The sequence below is a fragment of the Puntigrus tetrazona genome, chromosome 9, assembly GCF_018831695.1.
Source record: "Puntigrus tetrazona isolate hp1 chromosome 9, ASM1883169v1, whole genome shotgun sequence".
Lineage (NCBI taxonomy): Eukaryota > Metazoa > Chordata > Actinopteri > Cypriniformes > Cyprinidae > Puntigrus > Puntigrus tetrazona.
The window spans coordinates 11355319-11380530 of record NC_056707.1 but is presented as its reverse complement, the minus strand read 5'-3'; the positions used below and the strand labels follow the sequence as shown (position 1 = coordinate 11380530).

At 37.7% G+C, this 25212-nt stretch overlaps 3 protein-coding genes across 3 annotated transcripts in view; all 3 read right to left on the bottom strand.

Moving 5' to 3' along the window:
* Window positions 1-661, bottom strand: part of tex30 (testis expressed 30) — a 2083-nt gene extending 1422 nt beyond the window's left edge. Inside the window, exons 1-2 of the mRNA XM_043249308.1 lie at window positions 573-661; window positions 192-431 (exon numbers count right to left, since the gene is read on the bottom strand). Coding sequence (XP_043105243.1) covers window positions 192-431; window positions 573-587 — 255 coding nt within the window. The 5' untranslated portion in view covers window positions 588-661. The remainder of the gene's footprint in view (window positions 1-191; window positions 432-572) is intronic.
* Window positions 662-1108: 447 nt separating this feature from the next.
* Window positions 1109-7605, bottom strand: poglut2 (protein O-glucosyltransferase 2). Its single transcript, XM_043248189.1, has 10 exons — window positions 7235-7605; window positions 6286-6491; window positions 5998-6203; window positions 5709-5786; window positions 4787-4959; window positions 4066-4303; window positions 3747-3956; window positions 2978-3067; window positions 1796-1900; window positions 1109-1271 (listed from the first exon to the last, which is right to left on the bottom strand). Exons 1-10 carry the CDS (start codon window positions 7411-7413, stop codon window positions 1254-1256), a joined length of 1503 nt encoding a protein of 500 aa, XP_043104124.1. The 5' UTR covers window positions 7414-7605; the 3' UTR covers window positions 1109-1253.
* Window positions 7606-7959: 354 nt separating this feature from the next.
* Window positions 7960-25212, bottom strand: part of stxbp5l (syntaxin binding protein 5L) — a 108846-nt gene continuing 91593 nt past the window's right edge. Inside the window, 8 exon segments of the mRNA XM_043248862.1 lie at window positions 7960-10443; window positions 10541-10761; window positions 11515-11626; window positions 12937-13102; window positions 14249-14612; window positions 14713-14952; window positions 16824-16922; window positions 22250-22432. Coding sequence (XP_043104797.1) covers window positions 10402-10443; window positions 10541-10761; window positions 11515-11626; window positions 12937-13102; window positions 14249-14612; window positions 14713-14952; window positions 16824-16922; window positions 22250-22432 — 1427 coding nt within the window. The 3' untranslated portion in view covers window positions 7960-10401.

The following is a 25212-nucleotide window of genomic DNA, read 5'->3' as shown; positions in this document are numbered from 1 at the left end:
AAAGTTGCAATTATTATTACTAATTTATAATTACTGCAAGGAATATGTAATTGATAATGAAATATTATTGTCTTCTATTAATACTAACAATTTCATACCAACGTTTTAGTTTTGTTTTATTGTTAAAAAAACTAAAACATTAACAAAATGTAAACACTTTACGCTTCTAATGATGAAAAGCAAGTGTTTACTACGACGGCGCTGTAAGCTCTGATCCTGTAGGTAAAGTTCAGCGCCCTGCAGGTGAACCTCAGACACAGAGCGCCTGAACGGGCGAGGGCGCGCGCGACGCTCTCCAGCTGTTTGGCGCGCATGTCCCCCCCCGCGCCGTGCGTCAACACCACAGCTGTGCAGCGTCGCGCGCGGACGTCCGCTGGCACCGTCACCACACCGTCCAGCTCCTTCTGCTCGAACGGGATGCTCACGTTCTCCTAACACAGTCATATGAACGAAGTGCGTCACGAAGCGCATTAGATAATGCATGCGTCAAAATTATGTAAACGCTCATTATTTTCCACTCCGTTCACAAGAAATGTGTTGATAAGTTCGATATGTTTCTACAGCTAAAATACCTCAGAAAATTCCATTTATGAACTGATGGTTGCTTGGTGGAAGAACTCAAACGCCCGGGTTTCTCCCACGTGGACAGGTCACGTGAAGCGAAGAGTCGAGGTTGCTCACAGCGCCACCTGATGTAGAGGAGTGGACGTGCGCCTCGGGTGGGGCTCCATGGAAATCTTCAAAATATACCCATGATGAACTGCTAGAATGCACTTGTAATAAATTATGCCAAAGCAATTATTTAAAAGAAAATATTTGGTTTGGAATTAAACAAAATGATAGATAAAAGATTTAGGAAATATTTAAATCTACTTAAGTCTTAGCTACTAAATAACTAAAATAAAACAAATCAATCAAAAATCTTTAAAGTGAATTATTATAATAACATTTTATTACAATTATGAATAAATAACTTGGTTATTCTGGCCCTAACTTGTGAAACATGTACAGTGATTCTATGTTAAGGTTTCTTAGCATGCCCATCTATTAAACCCTCTAAACAATTGTGATCCTAATATATATTTCATATAAACCAGACCCACAATAATTTAGAAATACAAAGATTTATTACAAAAAGAGAAACATCCAGTTAAGACATTGCAGTCACAAGACACTTGATGCACAAAATGTGAAACTTTTCTTCTTCAAATGCGTCTAAGCTTAATGGCAGCGGTTACGTAACGTGCGGTCTCTCACAGCTCATCTCTGACCTATACAAAAACAAAACAAACAATTAGAAATATTAGATCTGCTCTGGAGCAAATCCATTGTGAGCTAAAAGAATTCCTATAAAACTTTATCACAGTAATCTGCTGATCATTCCAAGTCATAAAAAGTGTATTGCCCTCATAAACCCAGTTTGTGTGCTTTACGAAATGACAATAAATCCATCAGATACTTAATTAAATGTATTTTACAGTATTATGCCATATGGTGGTAAATTTGTTCACTGTGGTTTCTTATCGATAAATGTTTCATTATGCTGAAAATCCAAAGCTGAATAGAAATGTTTTAACAATATGTATAATATAAAACTAAATAGAATTCTTTGTAATGGCAAAAATGGTAAAAAGTGCTTAATTTGGTGAGGTGAGGTCGGTTAGTATATTGTATTTTAATCTAGAAATATTGTACAATGTACTAAAGACTATTAGTTTACTGAGCATGGTAAGTACAATCTCTATTATTGTGTAAAAAAGGTTAAATGAATCAGTTAATAAAGGAGAACACAGACCTTTTTTCTTGCACAATAACACGGGAAGAGTTCGTCCTTTGGCTGTTCCACCAGCTCCATACCATCAGCAACTCTGGGCTCAGTGACCTGCAGTTCAGCGTACCTCTACAAACAAAAACACAGAGCTGGATGAGTTGAGACATTTTATTTAGCACACTAATTTTTACTGGTAAAAATAAACAAAGACATTATATAGTATAAACATATGGCGTATTAAATAGACTTCACGAAATGCAAGTTCAGCTACATAATTTTCAACATCATCTCATCCGATCACCCTTTTATTTTCTTTGTCTTGGTGAAGCATTTTTATTTAGAACTTTTTATTAACTGCAACCTCATCACACTAAGCAAGCATCTTTATCAGCAGTACGAATCACATAAAATTCAAGTAGCCGCTGTGGTCTTGACCTCCAACACTTCCACACCTCAAACACACACAGGTTTATTGCTGACAGGCGCTTCGAGGCCAGAACCTGCGTTTAAAGATTAATGTTTCCAGCCAATGGTTATAGAAAACCATAAAGTGATGGGGTTCATGAACTCTTGGGTACTTGGACACAAGTGACTACTGTGAGCACACAGGAAACGTGGGACCATGTCGAAAAAAAAAAGTGTTGATAAAATAAAAATAGAATTTGTTGTTCTTAAAATAATAATAATAAATATGTATGATATTGGGTTCAGTTAACTGTTAGAAGTCAGATTGTAGATTTGTTTTTTTATATGCACTACAAATGTGACATTTGTAGAAGTTAAATCTATTCAATCTTCATAATTTTGTACTTTATGTTTGAAATAGCATATTTAGCTTAAAAATTCCAATCAAGCTGACAATGACAAGACAGAACAAGCATTTCATTTCTGATTCTAAACGCGCTTTTTTGACTTTTTACCTGAAGTGCTTCTAGTCTTAACACATATGGGGTAAAATGACCACTGAACGTGTGTGCCGTGCGGGTGGCAATATGGGGCACTATTTAACCTTTGTCTTTTGAGTCCTTGAGAACAACACATAAAACACAGATGAAGATGAAAGATCGGGACAAGATAAGATGCACACACTGATAAATTCATAAAATCAAAAAATAGGAACGGAGGAAATCAAGCCATTGTGGAAAAGTGTCAGTGAAACAGTAACCGTTCCGCTCCCGGTGTAGTCGCTAAAAGGAAAATAATTACCTGAAAGAGTTTGTAGTAGTAACAGAATATTCTGTCACCCATCAGATGAGTTCGTGCAAACTGCTGACCTGCCAGGGCAATTCGCTTTGCCTAGAAGATAAAAAAATAAAAACACAAAAGATGTCCGAAGTGTTTGTGCAATTTACTTCACATTTTTAACCCTGCGATCTCCATAGCAACTGCAAACCTGTTCACCTGGGTCTCGTACTGACGTCACAATCCTGTTTTGTGAACAGAATAATAGCCTCAGCATCTCTAATTAATGCAGCTGGCTAATAAAAATGTAAAAATAAATGTTGTGTTTTTTTGCATTTTATTAATATATTAAAATTAATGCAAGTTAAATAATTCTGAAACGATCCCCACAAGATTCGCGCAAATGTGTGTCTGCCAAAATCTGTAAAGAGTTTAAAAAACATTTTCAGAAACATTACAATACATAAGGCAATATAAAATAATGTTGCAAAACTTATGGCAATTTTTGAGGAGAGGTCTGCAAATTCAGTACTTTTTTTGTGATATGCTAAACATCCATCCATTATATTATACAAACTGTATGTTGAACTAAACTATATATAAATGTGTCTTTTACTAAAGGAATATGCCACGCCATACAGTGGTTTTACCATGTTTAAAGGTTTAGGTTCTTTGCATTACAAAAAAGGGAATAATTCAAATAACAAAAATTGACAAAAATATTTTAATATGCACTATTTTCTGTTCATATGAGAATCTGAGATGCGTGTGTGTGTAAATGGCTGTGATGTACCTCCTCCTCATGGTCTCTAGCCCACTGGATCTTCTCCAGCAGGTCACTGAGATCAGCTTTGAATGGGATGTAGTGCACCCATGGCTGGAGCTGCTTGTAAAAGTGCTCATAATATATGGAGTCATGTTTGAACACCACACTGTCCCCTGCAAGCAGATAAGGCAGTCTGTACGCCGCTACTGTCCCGTCAACATTTATCTGGTACTTGTACTGTTAAAAGAGAAACATACAAGTAGGTAATAACATAATAACAGAACAGAAAAATTGAATTGAGGATCTATGCTTTGTGTACTGAAGTAGTTCTGTGAAATCCACGCACGTTAAAAAAGTCAAAGAAGGACACGTGTTTGACGAGGGGCCCGTAAAGGCTCTCATCGTGCTTGAAAAAGAAGAAGTTGGTTAGAGCGGCATCGAGCATGTCAGGGTTCGCCCGTGCCAGTTTAACCAGCTCAAGACGCTCTTTTCTGCTGTCTCGTCCTCTCCAGAACGCTTTGCTGATCTTCTGTTCCCAGACTAGACCCGTGTGTCCCTGAACAGACATCATGTCCAGACTCACTCTGTCACACAAGAAATAATCAAATGGACAAAGTTTATTTTAATCAGTCAGAATTAGAAAATAACATTTAGTACAGAGATTTAAAATTTACATTATGATTTTTGCTAAACAAATCACCGAACATTTTTATGTTTTATATAAGTTGAGTTAGCATAGATACTACATCATGTTTTTCGTGTAGAAACATTTGAACTATTATCACAATTATATAATGCAAATAAATAAATAATTCATAATCATAGTCCACAAATTCTTAAAATGCTACCATATAGCCACACCATTTTTTTTTCTTTCTTTTTTCTTGAATTTTCAGTTTTTTTTATTTTTGTTTTCTACAGTAAAGTATATTGTTTATTCTCTAGTTTAAATCAGATTCCAAGTACTAGATAGAGCTCCCTAAAAATCTATAAAAAAAAGGTTTATGTTGTTCTATAAAAGTTTTATATGTTAACTGCATCTCCAAGAGTGACAAGAGTTTCTTTACCGGCCCATAGTCTCCAATACAGACTCAGTCAGGTCGTATGTCGGCATGACGATGTCTTGTGTATCATTGGACCCGCACCATGAAAAGATCGGGCTGGGTTTCTCTGACGCCCGTCTCTTCTCCAAGGGCCAGTCACCCAAATTAACAAAAAACTCAATGTCTGGAAGCTTGACCTGGTCACACATGACAACAATAAGTGGACTGCTTATTTTTCAGTTACAAATGACACTAATTACTTATTCAAAATAGCGTAACACATTATTCAATATACAATTCAAAAGAAAATTATGCTAATGTATTTTTTGTTATGCTCAGAAAAGCTGCATTTATCAGATCAAAATACAATGAAAACATACTGCAAGTCACATAGTATATTTGTAGCAATAGCCAACAATAAATAATGTCATACATTAATAAAAAGCTAAATATTCATAAAAAAAAAAACACAACTGATCCTTATGACAGGTTCAGTGTCACATATTATTACTACTTAAAATAACGGATCATGATCCTTCGGAAATCAGTCTAATATGCAGATTTATTGTTCAAAAAACATTTCTTATTAATATAAATGCTGTTATGCTGCTTAATGTTTTTTGTGGAACTATTTTTCAGGACTTCTTCTTTAATTATTATTATTATCTTTACAGTCATTTTTAATCAAGTGAATGTGGTCTTGATAGATGTAATTGTTTCTTAAAAAAAAAAGAAAAAGAAAAAAAATTGTCTACAACTTTGAATGGTAGTGTATAAAATATAATTACTAAGTAATATACAAGTACAAATTCTCCTTTTTAAATGTACATGCCTCCAATCATTCTATGTTGGAGTGCCATCTAATGGTAATGAAGGTAAATGACCAAGCAAGTACTTGAGATATTTATTAATAACATTATTACTTAACATTTGTACTAATACTCACTTTACGTGTGAGGGACAGAAGGAAAGCATCCATGAAGATCCTGAATCCGACATGTTCTCCGTGCGTTTTTATATAAACCTGAAGTAAAAAAAAACATACAAAAGTAAATGATATTATGAGACCTTTGACTCAATCTAAAGAGTGGCAGCTAGAGTGACAGACAGAACACTTTCAGCCAATCAATGGCCTGCCAGTCATTTTAAAGAGATGTCAAAATACTATTCACTTCATTCTGTGCAAAACCTTGGAAAAAACAATCCACATTTATTTAAATGAGGCATGTCTGTACCTGGTTGTTTTTAATGGTGTAGTGACACAGGCTGTGTCTTTTTCCAAAGCGCTTAAGGATCTCATGGGCGTTATGTTCTGGATCCACACTGGGAAAGACAGATAAATCGCTCTCTATCTGAGAAAAAGAGGCCGGGCAGTGCATGTTTTTTTCCCACAATGCACCACTGGGCTCCGGGCAGTCACATGCTTCGTGATACACTGCACCTAGACAGTGAGAAACAGTTCAGTGTAAACTTCCAGACATTGTTCATCTCCGTATGATGAGGATGGGCTTGATTTTTCTGACCTTTGAGCACATATGGTGACTTTCCCACCAGCTTGTCTTTGAGGAGAATCTGAATGTGCAGATCTGTGTAACTGGCATACATGCGGTACCGAACCAGAAAGGACCCGTCATTCCGGTCTAAAATCTGGATCCAGATTCTAGCATATGGGTCTGTTGGAGATGTTATCTTCACTTCAAATGTCTTCTCTCCAGGAGAGGTTGTGAAACTAAAGATGAGGAAATCACAATAACAAAAGGTATTACTATTTTATCCGTGACTGAAGTAAACTGATGCCTTGAAGAGGAACACGTGAAATGTGAACCTAAAGAGGGGATGCATAAACAGGATGCTTTCACCACCTTGGGCAAAACTTAAAGAAAGCCCTGTCCTGGGAATTTACCGGCCGTTTGTTGTTAAAAATGGTTTCATTTATCACATAACACTGTGTCTGTCAGGAGACAAACATACATTTATAAAAGACTGACACGATATGACTAACGGATACTAATTACTACTAATTCGTCCTTTAGCAGATTTATTCAAACACTTACAACACAATTGGTCTGGATTAAATAAAAGCTCTTCTTTGAATCACTTAAAGAATGAGAAGAGAATCATTGTTTTTTCTCATGCACTATTTTTACATTGTGCACTTAAAACGGTAATATTTCAACAAAATTTAACCAAATATAAATGTTCAAATGCATGTTACAGAAATGTATGCAAATTTTTATTTCATTTGATAATATATCGTCAATATAAGCAGTCTTAATATGTGTACTAGTGTACTGTGATTTATCAGCTGGGGAAGTAAGCTGATATCTAATAGTTGTACCATTTTCACATGTGGCGTGTTGTCATAAATAAAAATGAATCCAGGGTTTTAACCCACAGCCTCTATTTTCTAACCAGATGTGTAACCACTAAGCCACAGTGCCCCAGTCCGGTCTTCCAGCAGAACTCACTCACTTTGTTCCGGTGGAGTCCACCGTCTGTATGAAGAAAAACCGAGCAGGAAGGACGATGTTTGTTTCCAGTCCAGGACCCCAGATCAAAGTTTTGCTCGCGCTGGGCGCTGCCGCTGCCTTTGATCTCCGCGTCAAGAAAATGATGCAAGGCATCAAGAGCAGCAAAAGTTTTCTCAACATGTTTATAGAGGATGTGGGCACTTTCAGTAGTGGACGCGTTCATTTATCATCACTTCCTCGGAGTGACAATGCTCCTAAAAACACCGCTTAAAAAAACATCGTGACACATTTCACCACATACTCACGTTCACTAGCGGCTCGGTGTGCAAACCAACCCAGACACCCTCGTGAGAAAATCTCTGCAACGGGCGCAAGGCGCTCATTTGATTGGTCTCTGTGCGCCAATGACGCAACGTACTGGAAGCTGATTGGCTGTCTAATAGGAAGAGGAAAGACGCTTGGTGCTGGTGCTGCTTGTAGTAGGGTGGCGTTTCAGTGGGTTCATTGTACACAGGAATCAGTTAATGACTTTAGAGCTAGTACGAAATAAAAACGGGGTATTGCAAATCATTAAAATATATATTTTTCTTAAGAGATCAGATAGATAGATACTGATCTATCTATCTATATATGTATCTTTGCATATGCAACTAAGCAGTCTTCCTTGGTCGATATAAGAACAGGTTACATCTTACTACATTACAGAGACAAACCAGTCTTATGATGTTGTGTACATCAATAAATGTTTATTTCAATTTGATTTGCATCAACATATTTTATTTTCAATAACCTCTATAACACTACTAGAATATCGATAAGAACGAAAGGTGGCATTATCCATTTAAACAAGACCGACGTTGCTGCCTTCTCTGAAGGTATCAGAGGACCAGGTGTTGGGGTGGAGGAAACTACAGTTAGACCTACAGAACTTCAGTCAGAATATCAGACACGGTACCATCTTTAAACAGGTACGACATTCACAGAGGAATATCCAAATCACATAATTTAGTTCAATGACCATGTCGCTCTCCTCCGGGTTGAACTGTACATTTTCATATAAAAACTGAGAACATACAAACAAAACACCCTGTCTGTGAGAGTCAGCTTTTACTTGTTTTGACACTGAAGAGAAATTATTGGAGCATCATTTGAAACAAATGCAATGGTGAACATGAACTAAAACCCACAGGATTCTTCAGCAGAGACCATCTTTACATGGTTTTGGCATCTTAGAGTCTCGAGTGTCTTCTTGAGTCCAAATCTCCACACATGCAATGTCTTCCTTCCTTAATCATGAGCTATTATTTCAACATAAAAGCATAAGGAAAAAAGTAATATTGCGTAAGAGCCCAAGTTTGACTAATGGTTGATGACGTGAGCCTTGAATTCGTTTTTCAATGCACAACATCTACGTTACTGAGTAGCAGCTCGTATATACAAAGCCAAATGGGCAGAGGCATGGACTACAGAAGATATGCTGAGATTGTTACAGTTAAAGCACTAGAAGGTCAGAGGTCATCAGAGGACAAATCATAGAAACACAACATGAGTCTCAAATACGATTCTGGAAGATTTAGCGCACACGTAAGACTAATTCACGCTCGATTTGATCTTTCCAGACACATATTCAAAAGACATGAATATTCATCAGTAGCGCCCACTGATCGGTCTAAACACCATTTCCACAGTCAATTGACAACCAGAAGACACAAGCGAACAATCGTCTGACACTAACAGTAATAAGGTAGAAAACATCGTTTTGACGTTATATTAAAGGAATAACAGAAGAAGAAACGAACGAAAGTTGTCCCTTGTACTGGAATGTGAGGGAAATCTTTCCATGACGCGTTCAAACTTTGGCAGAGAAAACGAAGATCACTCACTCGTTGTCCTCAGCGAGGTACAAAACAACGCACGGTTTTTGTTACACGTGCCCCGAGGCGAACGAAGAGATTTTTTAAATCAAATGAAATAACAGGCCAGCTGAGATTGATCTTTAAAAATTAAAACTGACAAAATAGAAAACAAATCAAATTGTATTTGTACTTCCACAGACACGGATGAAGAGCCAACCCTTCTGTCTGAGTTCGGCTGGCTTGTCTTATCTACAAGTAAGAGCCCAGAAAATCAACCACAGACGAGTTAATTCATCGCTAGTTTACAGTTAAAGATACTTCACCCATCTAGAATATGGCACGTTAAGTATTACATATGAGAAACACGCTCGAAAAAGGACCTCACAGACACACACTCTTCACGTGGCGCCAAATACATTTTACTACTCACACTTCTAAAACCATGTCACGTCATACGTCTCTAGGAGAGGGTGAAGTATCTTCTGAAGACGGATTAAAAAGTTGTTTGTGGTGCTTTTTGCGAGCTAGCAGCAAAGAAAACGGAAAAAGTTTGCGCTTGTGACTGAACGTCGTTGGAGCGGCCGACCCGAGCCGCCGTCGGCCTGATTTTCAGAACGAGGGTGGATAAGTTGCTGTCAGATATGACAAGACAGTGGTAACTATTCTGAAAATATACATCGCTGAAAGGAACAGTATGGCGTCATCAAATAAACAAAATATTTTGGCCTCATAGCAATGCAGGTATACATTTTTTTTTTAGTTTATATATATTTGTTTGCTATTTCAAAAAATATAAAGTTTTTTGTCATAGTTTCTATTATTGGCTTAGGTTATTAAATAAAAGTTTGTTAATCTTTTATTTCCATTTTGTTTTAAAGTAACATGCTGCTTTTTAATATGGCAGTTTTACGTTTTTATAGGTCATCCATTTTTTGTCATGCACTCTCGTTGATTTCGTAACTTTCGTAATATCTACACGGCGTGGGCCAATTTGCTTCTTGTGAGGAGACCCCGATGCACCCCTGTACACGAATGAAGATGTCGTCTGATTTACAACATGGGTGTGGAACCCCTCTTACTCTCAAACGCTAACGGTACATGTCCATTATGTCGTCATCTGGCCTTTGCCTTTTTAACCAATCAGAGTAAGACAATCCTGTACACAGACAGAAGAGAAGCTGGACAGCCCTTAAGTCCCTCTTGGTCCATTCGTCTCGTTTGCTCTCTCTCTCTTTAAAAGAGTGAAAGTCCAAGTACCAGAGTAGCACCCTCTTGCGGCACGAGCGTGAAATGTGCCCTCCCCGAGGATCCTCTAAAACTGATACCACTTCTTGTCTTTGCATTTCAGCATCAGCTGTGGAGGGTGAGAGGGAAAACGAAGAGATTGAAGCATGTTAGGATTTAGTATTTTTTTTATTTCTGTTTTCTCGCCGTTTTGCTCTGCTACGTACCTCATGAGCGTGTTTAGAGAAGGTTTCAGCACTGGCCATCATCAGAGCGGTCCTCTCCTCCAGCTCCCCCAGTCTTTGTCCTCTCTCGTCCAGGGCGATGCGAGCTCGGGCCAGTTCTCCCACCGCCCCGCCTGCCGCCGCCTTCATGCCCTCCATCCCACCCTGTCCCGGGATGTGCTGTGCCAGGCTGCGGGACGCCTTGCCCGCCGCTGCTTCACCAACTACATAACAGGAGCGTCATAGCGAAACAAGGCGGTGTCGTTATTATTAACTACAATGGAAATTAAAAATGGGAAAATAATTTAACCAATTAAAAATATAAATCAGGAAAATATAAAAACCCCTGAGTTACATTTGAGGGGAACGTGCGTGCATGAACGTAACAGGCGTCGATTGCGTATGCATTGTGGTTTTCTTTAAATTAGCGGAAGACCTGACTCGACGGAGAAGAATGGTTGAACAAATTATGTTATTTTGTTATTTTTCTCGTAGCGTCGCGAAAATGAAGTTGAACCAGCGATATCACGTAGATTGTTTTACCAATGCATTTACTACGTTTCTGGACCTGGATCAGTTCGGTTGTGTTGCTGTCTATGGAGGGTCAGATAGTTCTCTGAAGATGAACAAAAGTCTTAGGGGATTGGAACGACGTGATGGTGAGTATTGGCAGAAGTTTAATTTTAATAGTATATAAACAATACTAAAATAACATTAAAACCAGGAAAAGTGAAAAAAAGAGAATACAAGAGAAAATGTTGATTTACATATTAAAAATGATTAAAAGACTTCAAATTAAAGAAGCACATTTTATACATCAATCAGACAGTCTCCTCAAAATTTCATGATAGTGAAAGGTCTGGATTCGGAGTAAATGCTTGCACATACACACGCGCACACACACACACACACACACACACACACACACACACACACACACACACACACACAGTGGAGTGATAAGTAAGTGCACTCACACAGCTCCTCTCGATCAAAGGTTTGGGCATTGCCACCAAAAAATCCCTTGAGAAAGCCACGGTTCTGAGCCTCAGGGGTCTCGATGGGTGTAAAGAGCTCCCCTAACATCTCCTACAATTAATGAAGAATAGTGAATAGATAAAACCGTTTCAGACATTGGAATGAAAAAGATTGCAGGATAGTCGATTCAAAACGCTACCAGTAGATGTCAGTATAGTTACATATGTAAAATGGAAAGTTTTGACAAGCCATTACTTCCATCGTGCTCTTGTTTGTTCGACAGAGGCAGTCATAAAGAAAGAGGATATGTTTGAAATGAAACACTGGTATGCTTACAGCATACTGTACAGCATGCATTAAACGTGACCTACTTCAAAAGGTGGTATGTTAAGAAAAATACATTATGCAATAATACATCAAACAGTATTATGCCACATTGCCTTTGGGAAAAGTTTTAATTCACCTTGGATTATTTATTTGTAAATCTGAAAATAAATGATCAAGTCAGTAACTTTGCATTGTGAGGTACATACACTAACATGAAGAAAATTGGGGTACTGCAAGGTATTATTAAAAGAAACAAATAATTTTAAATAAAAATGTATTTCTTTTATTTATCCACATTTTAAAATAATCAAAAGTGTAAGTAAAGCATTTATAATTATACAAAACATATACTTATATTTCAAATAAATGTTGTTCTTTAGAACTTTATATTTGTTGTAGTATCCTTAAAATATATAACTGTTTCTACAAAAATATTAAGCAGTTCAACTGTTTGAACTTAGATACCTATAAGAAACATTTCTGAGCACCAAATCAACATTATAATGATTTTTAAAGGATAATTTGCCACTGAAGTATAGTCTGAAAAGATTAAGAAGAAATAGCGGCTGAAAAGTCAGCTTTGCCATCACATAAATATATTTAATTAAAAATGAAAGTAATAAACATCATGTAATATATCAAAATATGACATAATTTTCTTTTAATGTAATAAATTCAGCCAAAGGTGAGCACAAAACACTTCTCCCAAAAACAATTATAATAAAAATAAAAAAAAAAAAACCTACTACCTTAAAACATACTGATGCATGTTTCAAATCGGATGCATAAAAAATAGCATACTGTGCACATGGTACATACTGCATACTCCAAAAATAGAATGAATGTTATGGCATTATGCTATTCCCATCTTAACCAGACAGAGAGGGAACGACGGAGGGAGGGAAAGGACAGAATGACAACCTGTGTGGCAGAAATTACAGCCGAGATGCAGCAGGGCTCAGCTCAGCAGAGCTCAAAGCATCCATGACAAGCATGACATTTCACTTCAATAACCACCATCAGCATGCGCGCACACACACACACACACACACACACACACACACACACACACACACACGCAAAGGCACAGCCACCTGTAGGTTGTCACACATCTCCTGGCTGTAAGTGATTCTCTGTATCTCTGTGGGGGAGCACAGATACAGCGCCTGCCCTCCGTTGGTGAAGCAGAATGTTCTAGCAATGCGCATGTCCGTTAGCGGCAGGTAGCTGACATCTAGCAGAGGCCGTAAACTGGGAAGGCTGTAAAACATACACACATATAAGATAACAGGCTTAGCAACTGCATTCCAATATCCTTTCTATCGGAAATGACAGTGTAAACGGTCTAATTTATAGCGAAGAATGAAGAAAATCGCTGCTAAAATATTACACCGAGCTGAAGGCAGGATTCAGTACGAAGCCGACAAAAGCACAGCTCGACTCTTCTGACTAGAGGTTTAGAGTTTATTGAAAGATTGAACTGGTTTCTGTAATCTGGATTAAGCTAAAAATCGATAGCAAAAAGGTTCTGAGCTGGTATTAAAGGAATGTTCCAGGCTAAATATAAATTAATCTTTATTGACAGAACCTGTCAAAATCTGTCGATAGCCGCAGACACCTCAGTTTACTCATCTAGCAAACGTGTTTACAGTAATACATTTACAATGGAAGCCTAAGGTGTTTTGGAGGGTTTAAAAGCTCATAGCTCTTGCTAAAGCACTTATATTATTCTCTACAGAAATGTGTGAATGAGTCAGAGAACAGTCTGCATTTTGCTGTAGATAGACTTTAGAAATAGATCCCTTTCCATGGTTTAATAATAATAGTATAATACTAATAGCATCAATAATATTTAATTTATAATATTAGTAATAATTTAATTTGAGGTAATAATTGCTGTTGACTTTTGAAAATTCATTCAGCGTGTAAGACAGCTCTGAGTGAACGAATAAATCCTGCAAGTTTTAAATCTAAAAGTGCACAGCGTATGAAGCTACTGTTTATCACAAGAAAGTGACTGAATCACTGAAACGAATAGTATTTAAAATAAATCTAAATCTCCTTTTTATGTTGACGTTAAAATGAAATATTAGTACTAGCTGTACACAGAGCAGCACTGCTCTTAAAAAGTCAATGAGCAAATAAGGGTAAAAAAAATAAATGCATATTATAAGAAAAAGTATTTTTTGACCTTGCATGCATGTCAGCCTGTCGCTGGGGACTCTCAAAACCAAAATATTAACCTTTCATAAACCATAATAGGGGCACTTTAATGGCAGTAAATGTTTAATTTTCCATGAAGGACCAAAACCAGCAACCTTCTGGTTAACAGCCCTGAGCTCTACTTGCTACATCACAGTTTCCCATTCGAAAAAAAAAAGAAAACCACAAAAATTCAATGCAAACCTCAAAGTCATTATGTGTCCATTGGCGCAGAAGCAGGCCAGACAAACACTGTTACAAACCGACACCACGTCAGCCCGCAGCACGAAGGACGACTCGGTGATGTTGTGCACATATAGACAGGCCTGGGAGGGCATGAAGAAGACCTTGGCCTGCCTCTCCGAACACACTACAGCTAAGTGACCATCTCCACTGGCCTCTTGAGAAGACGAGGGCGAGAAGTTGACCAGTTTCCTCTTGCGAGGTCGATCGGGGTCATCGGGGGCATGTTGGTCTCGCCACACCTCATAGGGACTGTTGATAAGAGCACCTCCGCAGTCCAGGAAAGCAAACCGCAGAACAGAGCCCTTCAGCATTAACACTGTGCCTGAGAGGAAAAAAAAGCAGAGAGAGAACAAAAACATGAGAATAGGAACACTGCATTCAGGTGCATTCACGAATTAGAAAAGGAAGAAATCAAGAGATACCAGTAGGGGCCAGAGTAACGGGATCCTCCTGGCGTTCCTGCTCGTCCATAGGAATGGACATTGGGATGATGAGCACCAGGCCCAGACTCGTTCCCACCCACAAGCATGGCGTAGGCAGAGAGTCTGACTTGCGTCCGTACGACTCCGCAAACTGCAGGGTGGTTACAGCCTCTTTAGTCTCTCTGTCTATGCTGGAAACGCTGGAGCTCCGAGACCGGCTGAACGAGTTTTCCCGACTCTCTGAGAAGGAATGGAGCAGGGGAGAGAGAAAGAAAGGGTGGGGGAAAGGAGAAATGTCAAAAAAAAATGGAAGATGAGTAGTAGAAGATAAAGAATAAAATAAAAGATAAAAGAAGAAGATGGTAGAAGAATTCCTTATGCTGTTAAAATTGTAATAATCAAGTGGAGTCACTCCATATATGCATTCACGATTACTTTTAAATGAGAATCCATTTGAAAAAAATTGAAAAGGAAAAACATTAAATAATGTACATACAGGACAGGGTGACACATATCTATCGAGTGAACACATCTCAAAATTCTCCTGTTCACATGATCAAATATGTCACAGATTTCATTGACATACACAGAGGACACACAGAACACTCTCACATTTTCAAACCCATTCATCGTCTTTACTTTCCTTTCGACCTTGGATTGCTTCCAGGATCATATCCACTGCATATTCATACATAAAAAATGTTATTGCATTGATTTGTGCTTCATTCAATTATTTAAACTCTCTCTCTCTCTCTCTCTCGCTTATCATAATCTGAAGGATATCATGGAAAAAAACCCAAGCAAAAATAACAAGATTTTTTTGCGATACAGTATGTATTTTGGTAATATATTATCGGTTGTTGTAATTGCCATGTCTCGTTTGACATTCGGTTTCAATGTACAAGGAAATTAGAATTTGAGTAGTGTTTTCCATTGAGAATCCTGTTTATCCTGCAGAACAAAAGTGTACTGCATTCTCATAACAATAAACCCATTATAAGAAACACTGACAGACATTTGTCATAATGTCAGAACATGAGTTTGCTTGTCGTGATGGAAGTGAAAGTCATTTGTGGAGAGAATACTAAATGTTTGTAGGTATATCAAAAATAGCTGTGGGTTTCTAAAGAATCTGTTACAATATATATATATATATATATATATATATATATATATATATATATATATATATATATATATATATATATATATATATGCCTCTATCATTTATTATTACCTCAATAATAAACTTCTACAGTTTCATTCTCAGAAAACAGTGTTGTGACATGCTCCTATGATATTTATATATGAGTAAATTAATTAACATGGAAACCCAGTAACAATATAGAATAGATGTATCTCTTTTATGTCTAAATAAATCAATACATTTATATATAAAAAGATAGTGATTCATTTTCACACAAAACTTAAATCATGTGCTCGCTAAGTGCATATTTATTAATAATTGCATTAAAATCCCCCACATTAAGCTTCAAATCTTACAAAGTCAGCAAAAACATGTCGTTTTTTTCAAATTGTAAGAAAGCATGAATAATTTGAAATATACTGTTCAAATGTGTGCACTATCCCCCAGTTTAAATTCCTACCATTAAAGAAAGAAATTAGCTTTAAGAATGACCTCGCAACATTCACCTCTACATTGATGACAACATTAACGACTGATAATACTGACAGAATCATCAGACCTCCCTTAGACAGATCGACATACAGAAAGTGTTTTCCTGAAACAGGTTAAGCCTCGCCTTGGACGGTTAACTTCTTATCACATGTAGTCCAGGCCTAGATTTAATCTGTGTCTCGGAGATGTCACAGTGCGTGGGATGGACAGACGACTACAAGCCGACAACACTGCAGATCGACAGAGGCTGGTGTGAAACACAAAGCAGACATCATTGTAACGTTCAGCCGCTAGCAACTACGGTGTAAATCCAAACCTGAAGATGAAGAGCAAGGTGAAGACTCTGAACATCATTCAACGTGACGAGAGAGGGGTTCTGACCAAAGCGACTATGAGTCACAGGACGGGACGGAGCGAGACGTGAAGCTACAGGGTGAGTGGTCCTTGTGACCCTCAAAAAGCCCCTCCTTACCTCTCTCGCTCCAGGAGTAGGTGGTGATGTGATGCTCATCATGAGAGTACATACTGACTCCGTGTAACTGCTGCAGCATGGCTCGCCGGGACGGATAACCTATCCATCGAACGCATACACGTACAACACACGACAGCCCAACGGCCACGATCACACACACACACGGAAATACAACCACACACGACCACGACATACAAAGTGACACATACATAGACCCAAAACACCCAAAAAGACATCACGTCGTACAGAGAGTGACAGAAAAAGAGAGAAAAAGAAAACAGATAAACCGATATGCAAGAAAGAAAAGAAGGAAAGAAAGAAGGGTCCTGACAGGTTGATACTTTCGTCAGAATACCGTCCCAAAACATTTCAGTAGATTAGATAGCCACAAAAAATAAATAAATGAATAAATTTTAACCGTTGACAGGACGAAATCCTTTTTTTTGGCTATGATGAGTGTGTGTGTATTTGTGATCATAATAATTAATTGGACAATTCACTCAAAAATTACATTTCTGTCATCATTTACTCACACTCATATCGGTCCAAAGCTTACTGGTTCCAAAATGTTCAAAAACTTGTTAAATAGTAATGGGAAGATCTGATCATTTTAGGATCTTGTTAAGCGAAATGATCAAATCTTTATTCAAGCCATTTCCTTCATATGAGCAGAGTTATTAATAAGAATTAAAATGTTACAATTCTGGTAGCCGAATTTGTTTTCTTGCGTCAACTTTCACCAGGTTCTAAATCAGTATTATCAGGATAATCCTAGCCAAAGACAAATTATGAGAAATCATTAATGATTAAATTAGTACTCAGCTACTTCTTGTCTAAGTTGTTAATATTCAGTGAGCTTGATTCCTCTAACCTGTTGCACCAAAGCAGAACCTAAAATATTACAGTCACAGTAAAAAACCATCGTCCCTTGTAATAATTTCTGTTTCTGTTCTATAGCCTGTGCAGCGTTCATGTCACAAAAGTATGAAAGTATAAGACCATGAGGGAGAACAAATTATTTGTTTCCTTCTGTTTACCCTAAAAATATTTCAAAATGAACAAATAGCTCATGGGAGACCCATCAATCAAGCATACAATATAAGGTGTATGACTACTTTTATGGTAGGGACATTTATTTATTTATTTTTTAGCCTGTATGCTTTCACTAAAGCAGCATTAACATTCTTAGAGATATCTTTTTTTGTAATGTTCCACAGAATATACAAAACCTAATGGATTTAGAACGACACGAAGTTGAGTAAATAATGAAAGATTTATCATTTTTGGTGAATTATCTCATGAACACAGACCAAGACGGCCATCTGATGTCTCGCAGCATTCATTTCCCAAACAATATAACACAAAACAAGCTGAACACAAAATCCACAAAATCCACACTCACACAGTGCAAAACGGTCATATAGCTTTGTGAGAAGACACGCAAATTGACCTTTTCTACTGACGGCACCTGTATCTGCGGGAACTGTGAACATAATTAGTCGTATCCATCCTGATAGCCTGTTAGTCTGAATATTTCATGATATAGATGGCTGAGAGAAATGATCTGCTCACTCGTTCTCGCTCTCTCTGGGACTCTTTTGCTGAGGTCACTGACTGTCAATCACTGCAGGGGTGCCAAATAACACACCTGTTATTAGAAACAGCAACAACGCCCTCTCTCTGTGGGACAGGCAAATGATTCTTCTGAAATTGTCTCTTGTGGGTTCCTCAGTGATTCACTGTTTATAGTTTGCGTATACATATAAACGTTGTTTAGTCTTATAAATCGTAGTCGGCACCATATTTAATTAAGTAGTGAAACAAGGCTATGAATTACAGTGTGCTCAATGGATTGTGCTGTTGTTTACCGGCTTACTAATTGTTCAGCTGGCAACAATCTTTCAAAAAGTCTTCCAGTAGACAAAATCTTGAAAATTGTGAAAATGACATTTAATATTGGACCTTTATAACCCGCGTACTATTGTAAACACTGTTAAAAACAAGGTAGTGAAAACTATGTAAAATTAAATATGGCATCTTTTTTATTTAAACAAATTATAACAAGTTGATTGTAACAATGATTCTTGTTAAACTAATCAAATGAGTGTGTGATTGTTTGATTGATTGATTGATTGACTCACAAAAGGATGCCCACTTATCGCCGCATACTTTCGTTATGAAAATGCTGTAAATGAATCAGTGAATGATTCTTTTTGGTAAATGGGATGTGACACAATAGATTTGAATGGGATAATGGGATGTCAAGGAAACAACGGGATGTCTCATCCACCACCAATTATTGATTGGCTTTCTGTAACTGTCCTTATTTTGCTTACATCAAGAATGTGCATGTGTCTAGTTCACCCAAAAGTGAAAGTTCTGTTATCATTTACACACCATCAAGTACTGCCAAATCTGTATGAATTTCTTTGTTCTGCTGAAAACACTGGAAGATATTTTGAAGAAAGTTTGTAACCAGGCTGTTTCGGGTCATCACTGACTCCCATAGTATTTTTTTCGTACTACGGAAGTCAATGGTGACCCAAAACTGGTTACAAACTTTCTTACAAACTTACAAAATTAACATTTTTGGGTGAACTATTCCTTTAATGCTGTTTATATCAGACTACGTATCCCAACTTCCCGCAGCTCTCTCTTCCTGTAGCGTGTCTCATTAGCGACGGCCTGGCTCTCCTCGCTGCTAATTGACCTTTAATTATCCCAGCGACCCCACTGCGGCACCACATGCCTGTTACTGTAGCGATAGGGACGCACGCCACGCGTTGAGACCAAAGAAGCAGTAGGCAGTCCTCTAACGGACAATAACACTTTTCCAAGTGTGCAGGCCTGTCTAAATATAGATAGACGTGGATTCATTTGAATATCGCAACAATATTCAATTAAAAAAATTCAAGCAGAGTCCGTGCAGAAGAGCTTCAGAGATGAATATTGCGCTTTCAAAACTGCCAAGGTGGAAATAAAAAAAAAAAAAAAAAAAAAGGGGTGACGGGAAGACTAGCTTGTGAGGAATCAAAGTTTTTTCTCAAAAATGAAATCAAATAGAGATTATAAGGTTAGGGCAATAACAGTGCACAGCACATCTTTCTGGGAACTATCCAGTCACTGTGAAAACCTTATGAACTCTGTGACACTATTTGTACATTGCTGTTCAACTTGGGCTGGTTGTCCTGGTTGGCGTCCTTCACATAAACAGGATTATGGCCACAGATGACGGCACAGGAGGAGACACTGCCTATCGCTGAGATTGGATTAGTGAATGACAGGAAGTCGGTGCCCAAGCGAGGATATGATCTAAGTGATGCGTTACCGCTGTACAGATCACGCCAATATGAACAAGACATCTGCTTTAGGGACATATATGTGACTGACAAGGACAAAGAATTGACATGAGATAAAGACATAAGAAAGTCACGTTTGCTGTGTGCAGGCCCACGATAACAGTTAAAGGAGTCATACCATATGCATAATGGACCTAAATATAATAATAATATTTTTTCATCATGAGGTTCAAGGATAAGAGAAGCAGCATGCAGAGAAAGATGAGAAAGAGATATATTTGTTTTTTCATGATATGACCTCTTTAAAGCAGGGCTATTATAACACACACAACAAAGAATTTAACATGAACACATACTCTCATTATGTTTTTTGATTAAATTGTATAAATGTGTTGTGTTAATAGTGTTGATTGGATTGTCCATGTATTTCATTTTGGTAAATTCCCTTAGTGATCCAGAGGAAACAGCTACAATTTCCCTTCACATTAAGAAAGATGCTCAAAGAGAAATAAGTCCACAACCATAATCGTTGCGTAAACTCCAACCTAAGCTCGCGCATTGACTGCCTACATTAATTTTTTAATTCACATCATCAACCCACCTGTCAAACGACTGCGCGTAGAGGTAGTAATTAAAAGCATTAAAAACAAAAAGTGTAATTAGGCTCACAGCGGTGTCTGCTTCAGCCTCCATGTTTGAAGCACAAATACGGTCTCAAACATAAAAGGAACAGAAGATCCCCAAAGCTTGAAAAGCCGAGTCGTTTTTGTGAGTCACACTTTGAAAGGTTTGTGGTGTTTCTTCTTCTTTTGGGTTTTTTTTTTTTTTTTTGACTTTTTAAAGACTGGTTAATAAAATAACACACTTACCTTATCAACATTTATCCCATTCATCCTAATGTTGACTAATTGGGATAAATGGGATTTAAGTTTAATTAAAATGTAATTACACAAACCTATTATGAGATCACAAAAACCACCAACATTTCTGCAAAAATGGTGCATAAGATACTCTTTTACCCCTTTTCCACCAACAAGGTGCGAGTGTCAGAGCCCAATCTGATCCCGTCTTGATATAAATAAAGAGGCATAAATTGTAAATGCAAACTTATATGACTTACTGTTTTCATAAGGAAATGATAGGAAGAAATACTACAGTCACCAGTGCAGCAGTACACCCCTATAGATGTGACATAATTCACATGCGCTTAACTTGCATGTTGAGATTCTTTCCCCTTTAAGAATGTTATCATTAACATTCAGGTGATTCAGTGGTTCACGGTTTTTCATTCAATTTCTACACTGCCTGTGTTCATTTAAATGCAAAAATATAGTCTACACTCTAGTATCCAGAGAGTGACTAAATTGGCCATCACCTAGTCAAACTTCTATAACAACAACAAAAAATCTTTAGAAACGTTCAAGAGCATCAGGGATGCAGGGATCAGAACATGTAGGTGTTAATGCAAACACAAGCAGCATGTAAATTGGATGCAAAGCCATTAAATCACTTTCTTGGACTCTGATCAAAAAGCAAAAGTTGTTTCCCTTTAAATCTCTTTAAGGGGAAACAACCTCATCCCACAACTTAACATTCTTAAAGAGATACGAAACCTCACAGGCACAGTATTTAAAATCTGTCACATCTTGAGTGTATGCAATTAAATTAAATAGTGACTCAGTAGGCTGTCAGTAATTGCCCTTAAGGTTCCTCAGACAAATGTCAAATGGGTTTTGAGAAACCTGAGGTTGAGTAAATGATGATAACATTTACATTTTAGAGGGTACTATCACTTTAAAAACAAAAAGAAAAGACCATGATGTACTATATTTGTTTGTGGGCAGTTAAAGCAGAGGTCCACAGATCCTCTGGTCGAGCACCGGCTCAGTGGATAAGGGATATGCTTGTTGTGTGGCATGATAGGGCCTTAGTAATCACCAGTCTCTCCAAACAAAACAATAAAACCAAAGAAAAGGCAGTGAAATCACAGCATCAGAAAACATAGCAATAAAACCCCATACCCTCCTCCTTGTATCCCTTGATGAGTGTTAAGCATGCACAAGGGGAATGGGGGAAAAAAGGGTAAATGGATTAAAGGGATAAAGGAGCTGGAGAACAAGCACACACCTTCGGTGAGGGAGGACACAGGCAAAGAGACCTCCATGCATGCGGCGGACTGGGCCTTGCGGAAGGGCGGTCGGCCGGGCCCCCTGCGGGCGAGGCGTGGCCCTTCAGGGCCTCCCGGGACTCTGGCCCTCCCAGTTGGACAGGGCTGGGAGGTAGGGCTAGTGCAATGTCCATTCACATGATCTGTAACAACGGGCATAGCATTAGCAAAACAAAACAAACAAATGAGATTAGAAATAGAAAAGTGTGTGAGAGAGAAAGAGAGGTGAAGAGGGCAGTGGGATGAAAACAATGCAGCCGCAAAGAAGAGAGAAGCGTTAACAGTAAGAGGAAGCGGTCATATAACAGCAGCTTTAATCAGCCAAAAATGATTCTGATTTGAAAAGGACAAAAGGAAAAGGAAAATGGAAAGAAAAAGGGGAAATGAAAAGGAAATTAAACTAAAAAGAAAGGAAAAGAAATTAAATGGGAAAATAACAAGAAAAAGGAAATGTAAAGGAAGTAAAAATGCAAAAGCAAAAATTAAGAGGGAATAGAGAAAGAACATGGAAAAGGAAAGGAAAGTTGCAGGTTATGGTAGCTGTTCAAAAAATTAAGCATTCAGAGAGGCTTTCTCATCCCTTCTCAACTCAGACACTTGAAAGAACGAAGGTGGAGGACTTGATTTTACAAAAAAAACCATCCATCTGCAGTCTGTTTATGCAGGAAGTTGAGGGAGGTCTGGTTGAGTATGCAGGAAAAGACCCAGATTCAAACTCCCTGCATCTAAAACAGCACATTTTTCAGTAACACCTCCAACACACCTGGATCAAAGTCTTACCAGTGTCTACCTGAGAGAGACACCCCGTAGCCAGAAGCTCTCAGACGGAGGAGGCCTGTTTATATGTTCCACAGTATCCTCTAGGTTTTGACTGACTCCTGACTATTTTGACATTCTAGCTGTAAATTCCCCTCCCTTCCTCCATTTTATATCTATCAATCATTTTCATGCCAATGCAGCCATCCAAATCCACGACTGTCTGCTGTCATTTCATATCAGTGGGATTTCTACTCAGGCATTTTTATATCGCACAGTAGACTTGGCAACCAAAATTTTGACACTGACTCATGGTGAAACAAAGCACTATTAAGAACACCATCTGTAGTATGTTTGAGAAACTTAAATCATCGTTTTAAAGAGCACATTTGTTAGTTCATATAACTAACAATAAAAGTTTGGGGTCAGTAATCATTTTTATTAAAATATTTTATTGAGCTGCACATCTGTTTTCATCAATGGTAAGAATAAGTAAAGTTTCTTAAGCGATAAAATTAGCATGTTATAATGATCTATGAATCATGTCACACTGAAGAATGGAATAATGGCTGCTGAAAAGCTTTGCCATCTCAGGAATAAATTATATTTTTAATTGTTCACATTTGAAAGCATGTCATTTAAAGGTGCCATAAAAATGGCCTTGATCAGTGATGACAGATATTGCTATTAAAATAAACAAAAAACACTAAATAAAAATAAATATTAATTATTTCAAATCTTTTGTTATTAGGTTTGACAAAAATATTGCTGACTCTAAACCGCAACGTCTTACTTTATTAACTTTTAAAGTGTCCGAAAAAGTGGAAAAGTCCAAAACAACAACACAGAGGCTGCGTTTTTAAAATCTTAGCAATCTTATGAAATTATAAATTCATAGTGTATGTAAAAAATAAATAAATAAAATCTAATTTAATATGGTAAATGAACAGGAATACAGCACATTCGTATGATTTTCCTGCGGGACTGATATTCTGTTGATAAACGTCAGGGAACATCATTTTAGAGAGTCAGGATGAGAAAGCCCCCACAAACAGAGCCCAGTCCGCAGATGTCTTTACATCTGTTTTCCCTGGCCTGCACCAGGGACAGAATTTCTAAATGAGCCTAGGTTCGTGAAAAGATCCAGACAGAAGGTTTACGATAGTAGAAAATATTGCAGAAGCCCCGGTGCATTCAAGGGGAGACAGTTCTAAGCACAGAACTACAGAGAACACTATCTCTCTATTTCAGCCACGCACACATACATTACAGTCACACAACACTCATACATTGGCTTTGTAATAAGTATCGATTATTTATGTCCTTTTTCAGTTTTCATGACCTACACCTTCAAGATATTTTCATATTACAAAATGACCCAAGACTCGCTTTCTAAGTTGTAATATTTTCCCAAGCACAATCGAAACCTTTGAGAATTAGAAACAAGTGTAATCACTCATGGCCCAGATGGTCTATTTTCCTTTGTAATGCTGCACAGCTTGACCTGTTGAAGGAACACTTTCATTATTGCACATTAGGTCAAGTTTGGCACAAGAAATTGGAGAGGAAATTGTTCAGCCCTCAGCGAGAGGTGTGTTAGTCACAGCCTAGCATGAAACAAAAAGCCAGACAAGAGGAAAGAAAAAGGGAAAAAAAAGAACAAGGAAAGATATTCAGCGAAAGAGACAGAGTGAAACAATTCGGAGTATTTCTGTACAAGGCTGAAGAATGATCCAAGTCACGATGAGGCAAGCTCACTTGCAGAGAATGATCTCAATACATTAGTGCATGTCGTTCAGAGGTAGAAGATGGTCCAATCACAAATGAGCAGGCTTTTCATAGAGTTAGAGAATGATCCAATAGGGTTAGAGCATGTTCTGAGGTATAGAATGACCCAATTACGATGGAGCAAGGCCTTTAAGACGTAAAGGATGAACCAGTCGCGAAAGAGCAAGATTTCAGAGTGATACCTTTCTTAACTTAAGAATGAGTATGCTGAACAAACCACCTTTGTAAACACTTGCAAAATGTACATTGAGAAGCATAATTAAATTTTAAAAAGGCCACACGCAGAGATGTGAGGAGGGAAATTTTACGCCACGTCATGAATTCAAATGAGCAGAAAGTAAAGGAATAAAAATGCATTAAATATGAACTGTAAAATGCA

What these genes read in the sequence shown, in the direction of transcription:
- poglut2 (XM_043248189.1), bottom strand. Translation starts at nt 7,413, where the DNA reads ATGTTGAGAAAACTTTTGCTGCTCTTGATGCCTTGCATCATTTTCTTG. An exon ending in GTGGACTCCACCGGAACAAA is followed by an intron (nt 6,492 to 7,234) that starts GTGAGTGAGTTC and finishes CCTCATCTTTAG; the next exon opens with TTTCACAACCTCTCCTGGAG. An exon ending in CTAGAGACCATGAGGAGGAG is followed by an intron (nt 3,068 to 3,746) that starts GTACATCACAGC and finishes TTTATCTTCTAG; the next exon opens with GCAAAGCGAATTGCCCTGGC.